General features: G+C 41.3%; 2 protein-coding genes across 7 annotated transcripts in view; one reads left to right on the forward strand and one right to left on the reverse strand.

Annotated features, from left to right (window-relative positions):
- AFG2B (AFG2 AAA ATPase homolog B) overlaps positions 1–14,631 on the reverse strand; it is a 287,286-nt gene that overhangs the window by 268,922 nt on the left and 3,733 nt on the right. Inside the window, exon 2 of the mRNA XM_056572219.1 lies at positions 12,875–12,978. Coding sequence (XP_056428194.1) covers positions 12,875–12,886 — 12 coding nt within the window. The 5' untranslated portion in view covers positions 12,887–12,978. The remainder of the gene's footprint in view (positions 1–12,874; positions 12,979–14,631) is intronic.
- Positions 1–14,631, forward strand: part of ATP8B4 (ATPase phospholipid transporting 8B4 (putative)) — a 517,140-nt gene that overhangs the window by 66,968 nt on the left and 435,541 nt on the right. The gene's annotated exons all lie outside the window — the stretch shown is intronic.

Genomic DNA, 14,631 nt, shown 5'->3' on the forward strand with positions numbered 1-14,631 from the left:
AAAAAAATGCAAAAACTGCAAATTTTGGTCCAAAAAGGGGGGGAAATATGGTACCAATAAAAAGTGCAGCTTGTCCCTCCAGAAATAAGCCCTCACACAATGGCATTGGGCGAAAAATAAAAAAACTTTCTCACTGCCGCTGGGCTCTGCCACAAAGCGCCGTTAAGGCTTTCTTTTTTTTCTTTTTTTAAATGTAAAAAAAATGTTGTTGCCTTTAACGGTCGTTAGTGTGACTGAGCCCAACGGGAGGCATAACGGGCACAGCCAGAAGATAGCGGGAGAAAAAAGACATTGCAAGCACAAATTTTTCTCCCGTTATCTTCTGACAGCCGTCGCACTGCCGGGCATTAGGGCTGTGCGGTATACCAGTTCATACCGGATACCTAATTTTTTGGGCTGCACGATATGCATTTTCCCCCATACTGCAATACCAGTTGGGCCCCTCCGCCTCGGGAATGTATTATCAGCCCAGCGCAGCGCTGTCCCCACATCAGGGAACTAATCATATGTTATCCGCCTGCACTGTTCTGCCGCCCCCCCAATTAATTATCAGCCCAGCGGGGTACTACTCACATATGTCACCCGCAAGCACTGCCCTCCTCCTCTTTGTTGGGGGCCGCCGGGTGCTGGAACTCTATACTGTACGCCAGTGGTCTCCAACCTGCAGACCTCCAGATGTGGCAAAACTACAACTCCCAGCATGCCCGGAAAGCCAACGGCTGTCCGGGCATGCTGGGAGTTGTAGTTTTGCAACAGCTGGAGGTCCGCAGGTTTGAGACCACTGCTGTGTGCTGTATCGCTATGCCCGGGCTGCAAAAGATAAAGAAAATAAACTGTAATTCATTTACGTCGGCTAGACGCTGGGGACGGGAACGTCGGACAGCCGTCAGCCTATCACTGGCCGGAACGATGTCCCGCCCCGGCCAGTGATAGGCTGAGCCCACTGTCATGTAATTAGCTCTGGTAACATTCCCCAGAGGGGAAAATGATAATTTGGGTGTGCTTAACGGAGCCCACAGTGTAATCACCGGGGTCCAATGAGAGAAAATGGCCACCTATGGTCTCCTGGTTCCTCTGGCATGCGGGAAGATGATCGCCAATAGTACTAATTAGTACTATGATATTACACAGTACTGAACAGTACATAGCAATCTAATAATGGACTTAAAAAGTGTAAAGTATGTTTTTAAAAATATATTAAAGCCCCCCTAATAAAAATATAAGTCACCTTCATTAAAAACAAACAAAAAAAAAACCAAACAAAAAACACTTCATATTTGATATTGCTCCATGCGTAAATGTCAGAACTATAAAAAAAAATATAATGGGGGACATTTATCGTAGTGTTTTAAAAATATAATGGGGGACATTTATCATAGTGTTTATCACTTCTTTTGTGACTTTTGTGGGTACGCATAAAGTTGCAAACAGCCTTACCTAAGCAACTTTCAATTTCCACTTTGCAGTACCGTATATGCCGGCGTATAAGACGACCCCCAACTTTTAAAGTTAAAATATAGAGTTTGGGATATACTCGCCATATAAGACTACCCCTCCTACCGCGATGTACGGTACCTTGTAGTTCCCCCCACATTAGGTAGGCATCATGTTCCCCCACATTAGGTAGGCAGTATAGTTCCCCCACAATAGTAGGCAGCTCCCCCACAATAGGTCGGGAGTTACCCCACATTAGGTCAGCAGTTACCCCACATTAGTAGGCAGCTCCCCCACATTAGTAGCAGTTCCCCCACATTAGTAGGCAGCTCCCCCACATTTGTAGGCAGCTCCCCCCACATTAGGTCAGCAGTTTTTCCCACATTTGTATGCAGTTCCCCCACAATAGTAGGCAGCTCCCCCCACATTTGTAGGCAGCTCCCCCCACAACACAATAGTTTACCTTAAAGGGGTTAATCAGGAAAAAACTTTTTTTTATATATCAACTGGCTCCAGAAAGTTAAACGGATTTAAAGGCATACAAGGTTATGTTGTCTTTTTCTCCTGTTGATCTTCTACCTGTCTATGTGGGAAAGGAGTAAGCAGGAATACAGAGAATATTTTTACTGAAGTTTTTGTATTAACAGAAAATTTTCCTCATATTATGTCATATATGTCATTATATGTCATAAATGTTATCCCAAATTTACAGATATGTGAGGTAAGACAAAAAAATGTAACATCTTTATTGGATTATCTGTGCCTTTTATAAACAAATAGTTAATGGCAAAGCTGGTACATTATATATGCAGCCAACAATAGCTAAGCATGTAACCAGATGCTTGCCCAAACATTGAATAGTGTTTAGAAATGGGCCACAAATAGCTAGCATTAGTGTGTTCAGCTGACCGATTCTATTTTGTTTTTGTGTTGTAGATTTTTTAGAAGTGTTTGTAGAAGTGTTATTGTAATTTAAATTAACTTCTGACATTTTGCACAGGCATGTAAAAATTAAGATCAGTCAGCTCTCAGTGCTGAGATCCCCTCCGATTTTTAGTTATAGCCACGTGTTAGCCAGCTTCACTCCCCATGCTGGTGCTCAGTCCAGTTTCATTATAATCTGGGGAGCCCATCTTCTGCATTAAGAGCCAAGCTGGGCAGTGAAAGGCGCTGCCAAGCGCTTCGCCTGGCTGTGATTAATGATCAGAGGATCCATTGATACCGATTCACTTACCAGTTTGTGGTGCACTTTCATCTGCACAGTGGTCGTAATGTAAAAATACCTTAGTGGAAATACCATAGTGTGCTATCTCTGGTCATGCCAGGATATTGCAGTCTTGCACCAGCAGGCGGCATTCACACAGCTATGGCTGGGTTCACACTACGTTTTTACAGTACGGGAATCGGATCCGACTGGGGGCCCCGGCCCGTATCTTATTCATTTCAGTGAGTTGACCGGAGTTAAACAGTGACTCCGGTCGGCTCATTTTTGCACAGTATCCGGTTTTCTGACCGGATCTTCGTTTTTATATATTTTTATTGTTATTTTCCAAATACAATTATTGCTCATACATATCATAGTTACATAGTTAGTACGGTCGGAAAAAGACATATGTCCATCAAGTTCAACCAGGGAATTGAAGGGTAGGGGTGTGGCGCGATATTGGGGAAGGGATGGGATTTTATATTTCTTCATAAGCATTAATGTTATTTTGTTCCAGGAATGTATCTAATCCTGTTTTAAAGCTGTTAATTTTTCCTGCTGTGACCAGTTCCTGAGGTAGACTGTTCCATAAGTTCACAGTTCTCATGGTAAAGAAGGCGTGTCGCCCCTTGAGACTAAACTTTTTCTTCTCCAGACGGAGGGAGTGCCCCCTCGTCCTTTGGGGGGGGAGGTTTAACCTGGAACAGTTTTTCTCCATATTTTTTGTATGGGCCATTAATATACTTATATATGTTTATCATAAACAATTGTAACTCCTTTAATCGCTCCTCATAGCTAAGATGTTCCATGCCCCATATTAGTTTAGTCGCGCGTCTCTGCACCCTTTCCAGCTCCACAGTGTCCCTTTTATGGACAGGTGACCAAAACTGAACAGCATATTCCAGATGAGGCCGTACCAATGCTTTATAAAGGGGGAGTATTATGTCCCTGTCCCTTGAGTCCATGCCTCTTTTGATACATGACAATATCCTGCTGGCTTTGGAAGCAGCAGCCTGACATTGCATGCTATTCTGTAGTCTGTGATCTACAAGTACACCCAGATCCTTCTCTACCAGTGACTCTGCCAGTTTAAACCCCCCTAAGACATATGACGCATGCATGTTATTAGTACCCAGATGCATAACTTTACATTTATCCACATTGAACCTCATTTGCCAAGTGGATGCCCAGACACTTAGTCTATCCAAGTCATCTTGTAACTTATGAACATCCTCTATAGACTGTACCGTGCTACAAAGCTTGGTGTCATCTGCAAAGATAGAAACAGAGCTGTTAATACCATCCTCTATATCATTGATAAATAAATTAAACAGCAGTGGGCCCAGTACAGAACCTTGGGGTACACCACTAATAACCGGGGACCAATCAGAGTACGAATCATTGACCACCACTCTCTGGGTACAATCCATGAGCCAGTGTTCAATCCCCTTACAAACTAAAATTTCCAAACCCAAAGACCTTAACTTACCTGTCAGACGTCTATGAGGGACAGTATCAAACCCTTTAGCAAAATCCAGAAACACTATATCCACAGCCATTCCTCTGTCAAGGCTTCTACTCACCTCTTCATAAAAGCAAATTAGATTGGTTTGACAACTTCTATCCTTAGTAAACCCATGCTGGCTAACACTTATAATACAATTATCCCCTATGTTTTCCTGTATGTAATCCCTTATAAGTCCTTCAAACAATTTACCCACAATGCACGTTAAACTTACCGGTCTATAATTGCCTGGCGAAGACCTAGAGCCCATCTTGAAGATTGGTACCACATTCGCCTTTCGCCAGTCCCTTGGCACAATACCAGACACCAGAGAATCTCTAAATATCATGAATAAGGGTACAGATATTACTGAACTTGCCTCTATAAGAACTCTTGGGTGCAATCCATCTGGCCCTGGAGATTTGGTTACATTTACTTTACTTAACTTACCTTGTACCATCTCTACATTAAGCCAGTTCAGTACATTATATGATGTGTTACCAGCACTGACCTGGCCAATGTCAGCTCCTCCTTCTTCCCTAGTATATACAGAACTAAAGAACCCATTCAGTAACTCCGCTTTCTCTTTATCGCCTGTGACAACCTCCCCATTATCATTATTAAGGGGTCCTACATGCTCTGTTCTTGTTTTTTTTTGCATTTATATATCTAAAAAAATATTTAGGATTAGTTTTGCTTTCTTTGGCCACCTGTCTCTCATTTTGACTTTTTGCTGTTTTTATTACATTTTTACAGATTTTATTAAGCTCTTTGTACTGTTTAACCCCTTAAGGGCGCAGGACGTACTCAAACAGCCCCTTTTCCGAGTCCTGTCAAATCCCAGCCCCCCGCCGCTAGCTGGAGGGGAGCCGGTGCCCGATGCCTGCCTCGTTCAGCAGGCATCGGGGCATATCGCCCAGGGGGGTCATGATGACCTCCCATGTCGGTGATGGCCGCAGATCGCTGGACAATTCAGTCCAGCGATCTGCGGCAGATTCCGGGTCAATCGGGTCTCCAGTGACCTGGAATTACAGGCTGTTCGGGGCCGTCTCTGACAGCCCCGAACAGCCATAGCCAGCAGGGGTGAGGTGGCACTGGTGCCACCTCACGATCACCCTGATTCATCGGCCGGCCGACCAATCAGGGCGCCTGCTGCGGGTGTCACTCCCGCAACCCGCTCCGCCCCTCTTCCGGAGGACGTGGGCGGGTGCGGGGGACCCCGATCCCCGGCGTGAATGTTGGGATCGGGGCCCCAGGAGCAGCGGTGGCGGCGACGAGGGACTGACCTGCGCGGCGTGGATCGTTGCTTAGCAACAGCTCCCAGCATGCAAAAAGGGCATGCTGGGAGCTGTAGTTATGCAACAGTAGGAGTCAGACCACCACAACTCCCAGCATGCCCTTATGGGCATGCTGGGACTTATAGTTTTGCAACAGCTGGAGGCACATTTTTTCTATGGAAAAGTGTACCTTCAGCTGTTGTGTAACTACAACTCCCAGCTTGCACAAACAGCTAAAGTGCATACTGGGAGTTGTAGTGGTGCATCTGCTGGTTGCATAACTACAACTCCCAGCATGCCCGTTGGCTGTTGGTGACTGCTGAGAGTTGTAGTTTTGCAACAGCTGAAGGCACACTGAGTTATGTAGCAAACCAGTGTGTCTCCAGCTGTTGCATAACTACAAGACCCAGCATGCCCTTCCGCTGTCCGTATATGCTGGATGTTGTAGCTTTTGCAACAGCTGAAGGCACACTGGTTGCAAAACACTGAGTTTGTTACCAAACTCGGTGTTTCACAACCAGTGTGCCTCCAGCTGTTGCAAAACTACAACTCCCAGCATGCACTGATAGACCGTACATGCTGGGAGTTGTAGTTTTGCAACAGCTGGATGCCCCCCCCCCCCCCCCCCCCCCCCAATGTGAATGTACAGGGTACACTCACATGGGCGGAGGTTTACAGTAAGTATCCGGCTGCAAGTTTGAGCTGTGGCAAATTTTCTGCCGCAGCTCAAACTGCCAGCGAGAAATTACTGTGAACCCCAGTCCGTGCGACTGTACCCTAAAAACACTACACTACACTAACACATAATAAAATAAAAAGTAAAAAACACTACATATACACATACCCCTACACAGCTCCCCTCCCCTCCCCAATAAAAATGAAAAACGTCTGGTACGCCACTGTTTCCAAAACGGAGCCTCCAGCTGTTGCAAAACAACTACTCTCAGTATTACCAGACAGCCACTGACTGTCTAGGCATGCTGGGAGTTTTACAACAGCTGTAGGCCCCCTGTTTGGAAATCACTGGCGTAGAATACCCCCATGTCCACCCCTATGCAAGTCTCTAATTTAGGCCTCAAATGGGCATGGCGCTCTCACTTTGGAGCCCTGTCGTATTTCAAGGCAACAGTTTAGGGTCACATATGGGGTATCACCGTACTCGGGAGAAATTGTGTTACAAATTTTGGGGGGTATTTTCTGCTGTTACCCTTTTTAAAAATGTAAAATTTTTGGGAAAAGAGGCATTTTAGGTAAAAATAATTTTTTTTTTTTTACATATGCAAAAGTCGTGAAACACCTGTGGGGTATTAAGGTTCACTTAACCCCATGTTACGTTCCCCGAGGGGTCTAGTTTCCAAAATAGTATGCCATGTGTTTTTTTTTTTTTTTTTTTTGCTGTTCTGGCACCATAGGGGCTTCCTAAATGCGGCATGCCCCCAGAGCAAAATTTCCTTTCAAAAAGCCAAATGTGACTCCTTCTCTTCTGAGACCTGTAGTGCGCCAGCAGAGCACTTTTCACCCCCATATGGGGTGTTTTCTGAATCGGGAGAAATTGGGCTTCAAATTTTGGGGGGTATTTTCTGCTATTACCCTTTTTAAAAATGTAAAACTTTTGGGAAACCAAGGATTTTTGGGAATTTTTTTTTTCTTTTTTACATATGCAAAAGTCGTGAATCACTTGTGGGGTGACCCTTCAAATCCACTTCAAACCTGAACTGGTCCCTGAAAAAAAGAGTTTCAAAATTTTGTGAAAAATTGGAAAATTGCCGCTGAACTTTGAAGCCCTCTGATGTCTTCCAAAAGTAAAAACACGTCAATTTTATGTTGCAAACATAAAGTAGACATATTGTATATGTGAATTAAAAAAAAATTATTTGGAATATCCATTTTCCTTACAAGCAGAGAGCTTCAAAGTTAGAAAAATGCTAAATGTTCAAATTTTTCATCAAATTTTGGGATTTTTCACCAAGAAAGGATGCAAGTTACCACAAAATTTTACCACAATATTAAAGTAGAATATGTCACGAAAAAACAATCTCGGAATCAGAATGATAACTAAAGTCTTCCAGAGTTATTAATGTTTAAAGTGACAGTGGTCAGAATTGCAAAAAATGGCCGAGTCCTTAAGGTGAGAAAGGGCTCAGTCCTTAAGGGGCTAAATGTTATAGCTGACCCATCAGATTTGTAATTTTTGAATGCTATTTTTTTGTTGTTTATTGCTCTTTTAACATAATTTGTCAGCCATGTATGATTTAGTTTTAATCGTTTATATTTGTTCCCCTTTGGTATATATTTAGCTGTATAGTTATTTAGAGTTGATTTAAAGATGTCCCATTTACCTTCTGTATCATTATTTGAGAACACCTCCCCCCAGTCTATGTCCTGTAGTGCAGCCCTCTGCCCAGGGAAGTTTGCCTTTTTAAAGTTATATGTTTTTGCCTTCCCCGCCTGTCTTTGTTTTCACACGTATGCATACTGTAGACATTCTAAACAAAAACAAAAAACACAAAAATAAAAATAAATAAAACAAAATAAAACAATTCCATCTCTTCCCCTTTAATCACACACCTCCCTTCCTAACCTTCACACTGCTTCTTTCTTCCAATCATGCCCAGAGTTCCATTTGATCTTTGATATTTGGGAGTTACCCCAAGTTATTCACCTGGTTTCCAAAATATTCCCAAATCTCCCGCCACTTATCCTTCGATTTATTCTTTGCAAACTTATCTAATCTTAATTTCTCCATAATACATCTTCGTTTAAGTGATCTGATTATAAGAGATGTATTTGGGAGGTCTTGGCTTCTTCAATAGCTTGCGATTGCGTCTCTTGTTGTAGCTAGAGTATGGAAAACTATTACAGACTGTTTTAATGGTAATTGATCCAAACCCATTGACAGGAGCGCTAGACCTGGCCCCCAAATGACGTTTGTATCCTCTCCGCTCAATTGTCTCTGTAATTGGTATATTTCCGCCCATAACCTTTTTATACAAGGACAGTCCCACCATATATGTTTTAATGTGCCGATCCCCACGTTACACCGCCAACAAGTCGGGGAATTACTTGAACTAAACCTAGATAACTTAACTGGGGTCAGGTACCATCTATATAACAATTTACGTGATGATTCCAAATGGGAAACACAATGTGAAACCTTTATTGGGGTAAGGAAAAGGCCAGTCCAGGTTTCATCAGAAATAGGGTGACCCAAATCAACTTCCCATTTAACCTGAAAACTCATCTTTATTTGGAGGTCCATTTGTTGCAGAGCCTTATAGGCTCTAGATATCCCACCCCTACCTCCTTTAGTATTAAAAAAAATATTCATTATATATTGACTTCACCCCGACTCCCCAATTAAAGGAGGAGACACAATGCTTTAACTGAAGGTATTTAAAAAAATCTTTTGATGGTATTTCAAATTTTTGGGAGATTTGTTTAAATGGCAGCAACCCTCCACTCTACACAATATCTCCTAGTTTAAAAATACCTTTGTTTAGCCAACCGGAAAAATCTGTTGATGGTATGAAGTGTTGGATTGCCGCCATTGGGACATCCTCCAATATACAGGGGTTTAGAATTTGGTGATGTAACACATATTTCCAAGCTTCCATACTCGCGGTAATAGTAGCAATGTTAGGTCCCAATTTCTTGTTTGTTAAAGCTGTTTCCCACAAAATTAGATTGGGGGGTATGCCCCCCATCATCTGTGCTTCTAAAGCTACCCAATGCATCTCAGTTTCATTGTGCCATAGTCTCTGAACCTGAGTTAGTAAGGACGCATAGTAATATTTTAAAAGGTTTGGGCAACCCAATCCTCCCTCTTTAATTGGGCGATATAATATTTTAGCGGAGGTTCTTGGTTTCTTATTTTTCCAAATAAATCTTTGCAGTAATTGTTGGAGAACTGTGATTGATTTCTTAGGTATTTTAATTGGCAAATTACGAAAGATATATAAGATTTTGGGAAGTAACATCATTTTGACTATTGATATTCTCCCCAACCAAGAAACTGGAAATCTGGAATAGGCTACAATGTCTAATTTTAATTGGGATATCAATGAGTTTATATTTATTTTCAATGATTGATGTGTTGAGGGCCCCAGTTTTATACCTAAGTAGGTTATCATGTCTTCTGTCCATATAAATGGGTCATTTTCCTCCAAACATCTTCTAGTTTCTTTATCAATGTTTAACATAAGGGCCACTGACTTTGTTGAGTTAAGTTTATAAAAACTCACTTTACTAAAATTTTCTAGCAGCTCCAATACGGTTTTCATAGAGATAAGTGGGTCTGTACAGGTTATCAATATGTCATCTGCGAAAAGGCTTATCCGGTGGTCTTTTGCCCCCACTGGGATGCCCCGTATCCCCCCCCGCCCTCCGCACCTGCTCCGCCAATGGTTCTATTGCTAGGACGAAGAGCAGGGGGGACAGGGGGCACCCCTGTCTCGTGCCATTAGTGATATGGAAAGCTCTAGAGATTACTCCCTCAGCCCGCACTTTTGCATTGGGGGTAGAATATAGGGCCATAATTGCTGTTATAACCCCCGTTGGCAGACCAAACCCCTCCATTACTGAACGCAAATAGCCCCAGTGTATGCGGTCGAATGCCTTCTCCCCATCCAATCCCAACAGAAGAGAAGGCATCCGACCGCACCCCACCCCATCAATAAGGTCCAGTATACGTTTAATCCCATCTGTCGTTTGTCTGCCCTTAATAAACCCTCCCTGATCTACATGGATCAGGCCTGGTAAAAGTGGTCCTAGTCTGTCTGTTAGTAATTTAGCATATATTTTTATGTCTTCATTCAGGAGTGATATGGGTCTGTAATTGGATGTAAGTGAAACGTCTTTCCCTTCCTTTGGAATTAGGATTACTGAGGCCTCCAACATCTCTTTCATCACTACACCTGTGTTTAAAATTTCGTTGCAGAGCTCAGTAAGGACTGGAGTCAATTTAAATGTGTGTAATTTATAAATTTAATTTATCAGACCATCCGGGCCCGGTGACTTGGCTATCTTTAATTTGTGTATCTGTCTCGCTACTTCCTCTTTCGTAAATGGAGCCCCCAAACTCAATTTCTGTTCCTCAGTAAGTTGTGGTAAGGGTGTTTTGGATAAGAATTGATTAATTGTTTCAAGGGTGGGCTGTGTCATTTCTAAGTCTTTATTTAAATTATATAGCTGCTCATAGTAATCTGCGAAGGCATTTGCTATACTTTTGGGGTCATAAATTCTTTTGCCATTAGTTAGTGTTATATATGTAATTTTTACCTGTTTGCTTTTAGTTTTAATTTGCCTGGCTAAATGCCTTCCTGGTCTGTTAGCTAGGTAATAATTATCTAATTTTTTATTTTTTAATATTCTGTTTATTTTATAAAGATCCATATCATGTAGTTCAGATGTAATGTTTGATATACGGGTTGCTATAACACTACTGTAAGAATTTTTATTCTGTCTATGGAGATCCGCTAGCTCTACCATTAATGCTCTTCTCTTTGCTTTGGTTTCTTTTATATGATATGTCGTCAGACTTATGCACACCAGAGCATAGAGATAGAACTAACTGAGTTACGATTAACTTCAAAAAAGGTATCAATAAAGGAAGCTAGCGATCTTCTATATTCTTCTTTGTAAATAATGTGGGAGTTTGCTCTCCATGGCCTAACTGAAGGAGTTAATCCAGTACCCTGCAGTGTCAAGGTAATTGGGGCATGGTCAGACCATGCTATAGTGTTTATTTCAGTTGATACTACTGAGTCTAAGAGGGTCCTATTAATGAGAAAAAAGTCTATACGCGTATATACTTTATGTACATGTGAGTAATACGTGAAATCTTTTTCTGTGGGATGTTTAATCGTCCAGATATCAAATAGATCAAACTGTGTGATAGACTTGCTTATTAGCGTTGGTTCTCTACATGATATTTTAGATGTTGAGTCCACGGAAGGCCAAATAGTTTGATTGAAATCTCCCATGATTACTACTCTATCTCTGGCAGAGAAAGACACTTTACGGAGTACCGCTTTTAAAAACCGATTTTGGTTACGGTTCGGGGCATATACTCCTATAAGTACATACCGGACCCTGTTAATGTGACATTCAAGAATCACATATCTCCCATCTTTGTCACAATCCACCACAGGGTCTACTATTTGTATTGACTTATTAATAATTAATGCCACACCTCCCTTTTTCCCTGGAGCTGGGGCTTGATAAATTACAGGAAACAGTTTGTGACTCAGTCTAAAGGTGTCTTTTGCTGCAACGTGTGTTTCCTGTAAACACAATATATCTGCTTTTAAGTCTACTGCTTCATTCCATACCTTGGACCTCTTGATCGGAGAGTTTAACCCTTTACAGTTCAGCGAAGCCAAACGCAGCGTCATACCTGATGAAACCTGTTTTTTTTTTTAGTTTTGGAGTAAACTCCCAATGGAAAACTCTGGGCAGGAAGAAAAAGAAGCATTCATGAATATTCAAACATAACCAAGCAACCCACATGTCCTTTGAAATATTTTTATTCAATGGGCATTTCACAAAACATACTAACTTAACATATAGCATTCTTAAGAATGCTCGGTAGAGAGTACGGCTTACACCTTCTGCCATACCCCTGCGCCAGCTATACCGGCTTACTGATAAAGAGATTGAAAAGGGGGGAGGGGGAGAAAAACCAAAAAAAAGATCTGACCGGATCTTTAACCGTGGTATGCCGCAGTTTTAGGCCTGGTCACAAAACTGGATACGGGGCAAAAATGAGCTGACCGGAGTCACCTTTTGACTCTGGTCGGCTCATTGAAATGAATTAGATACAGATTCGGTTCCTGTACTGTAAAAACGTAGTGTCAACCCACCCTAATAGTGATTTCCATAACTTCCAAATATATACGCTCTGTTTATTTGTTCCACTATATTGAGTTATTGTCATAGGCGTGCGCAGCCTATTGCATTAGGGTGTGCACCCTAAAGCACAAACTCACGCCGCACGTGTGCGTATATATATATGTATATATATATATATATATATATATATATATATATATATATATATATATATATATATATTTTACACACACAAAAATACACTCTTGCTTGCATGCACACATACATAAACAGATAAGACCGCACTAGATAAATCCATTGTCCCTGTAGTCCTCCACATAGCCAATCCGAATACCAAACATGCAAGAAAGTCCAAGACCACAGCACCAAAATTGGAAAAAAGAGCTATTATTTATTGGTTCCTGAAAAAAAACTTTTGGGGAACCAATAAACTACAGCTCTTTTGCACTTATCAGTTTATAATTTTTGGTGCTGTGGTCTTGGACTTTGTTGCAGGACCTGTATACCATATAAGTAATTGTATCCAGGATCATATAAAGGTAGATACCAGCTGTACACAGGATCTGTATACCCTATAGGTGATTATAGTTACATCTAGGGACTCACAGGTAACATCATTTCTGATCAGCGATGTCCTCTTTCCTTTTTTTGTGCATCTGGATCAGACTGACATGTCAACTTCTTCCAGGTAAAAATCGTCTCTTTAGCATCTGCAGGAAAAACATGTTTGACTCTGCATTTTTCCAGTGCAATGCCCTCTCATAATAAGGATAGTAGGTCCCCCATTAAGTAGGCCTATCCCCCACCATAGACCCCCTCAGTAGATAAATACGCCTGATAGTAGGTAGGTTGTTAGCTCGCTAGATAGGTAGGTAAGTAGGTAGCTAGCTACATGGGTAGGTTGCAACTATGTCAGTAGCTAGGTATGTTCATAGCTAGGTTGGTTGTTAGCTAGATAGCTTGTTAAGTGTCTAGGTAGATTGTTAGCTAGCTAAGTAGATAGCCATACATGTAGGTAGTTAGGTTGCTACGTAGATAGCTAGGTAGGTAGCAAGGTTGGTTATGAGCAACATAGGTGGGTAGCTAGCAAGGTAGCCAGGTAGGCAATTAGCTAGGTAGGTTGTTAGCTAGCTAGGTAGCCATGTAGTTAGGTTGCTAGGTAGATGGCTAGGTAGGTAGTTAGGTAGATGGATAGTTAGGTAGGTAGATATTCAGGTTGCTAGATAGCCAGGTAGGTAGGCAGGCAGCTAGCTTGCTATGTAGGTAGCCAGGTAGTTAGATAGCCAGGGAAGTAGGTAACCAGGTAGGTAGGTTGTTAGCTAGATTGTTAGGTAGGTATTAACACTTTTCAGGTTAAAATGGTGGGTCTCCCAGTACATTAATAATATAGACACTGATTTGAATAGGGACCTTCCATACAATAAAATATACCTTTTATTACATTCCAATAAAATATCGACTTACACTACAAAATATACAGGCTGCCACCGGTCACCTATGGATTAGCACACAGTTATCTTATTGCACTCGAGTATAAGTAGTCTCTCAGGATAAACTCCATATAAAGTGCAAAAACAGTGTATAAAAATACACAAAATATACACACAAAAAATTCCAACAGGAGGTATGGTCCAGGTTTATCTTCTGTTCTGTACATGACATAAATTCCTTTATCCCCAGAATAAATGTAGTCAGATACAGCAAATAAACAGAGTTACATGTGAACAGTGGCATAAATGAGAACATTGATACATAAAGGAATTTATGTCATGTAAAAAAAAAACCTCAGCTCTGACAGATAGTGAGAACAGAATAGAAGATAAGCCTTGACCATACCTCCCATTGGAATTCTTTGTGTATATATCGTCTGTGTTTTTATACACTGTTTTTGCACTTTATATGGAGTTTATCCTGAGAGACTACGTATACTCAAGTGCAATATGATAAATGCGTGCTAAACCATAGGTGATAGCCTGTTTATTTTGTAGTGTAAGTCAATATTTAACCCCTTAAGGACGCAGCCCATTTGGGCCTTAAGGACGCAGACAATTTTATTTTTAAGTTTTCGTTTCCTCGCCTTCAAAAAAATCATAACTCTTTTATATTTTCATCCACAGACTAGTATGAGGGCTTGTTTTTTGCGCGACCAGTTATCCGTTGTAATGCCATCACTCACTTTACCATAAAATGTATGGCGCAACCAAAAAAATACTATTTGTGTGGGGAAATTAAAAAGAAAACCGCAGTTTTGCTAATTTTGGAAGGTTTTGTTTTCACACCGTACAATTTACGATAAAAATTACATGCTTTTTATTCTTTGGGTCAATACGATTAAAATGATACCCATGATAACATACTTTTCT

Source organism: Hyla sarda, chromosome 4 (assembly GCF_029499605.1).
Source record: "Hyla sarda isolate aHylSar1 chromosome 4, aHylSar1.hap1, whole genome shotgun sequence".
Lineage (NCBI taxonomy): Eukaryota > Metazoa > Chordata > Amphibia > Anura > Hylidae > Hyla > Hyla sarda.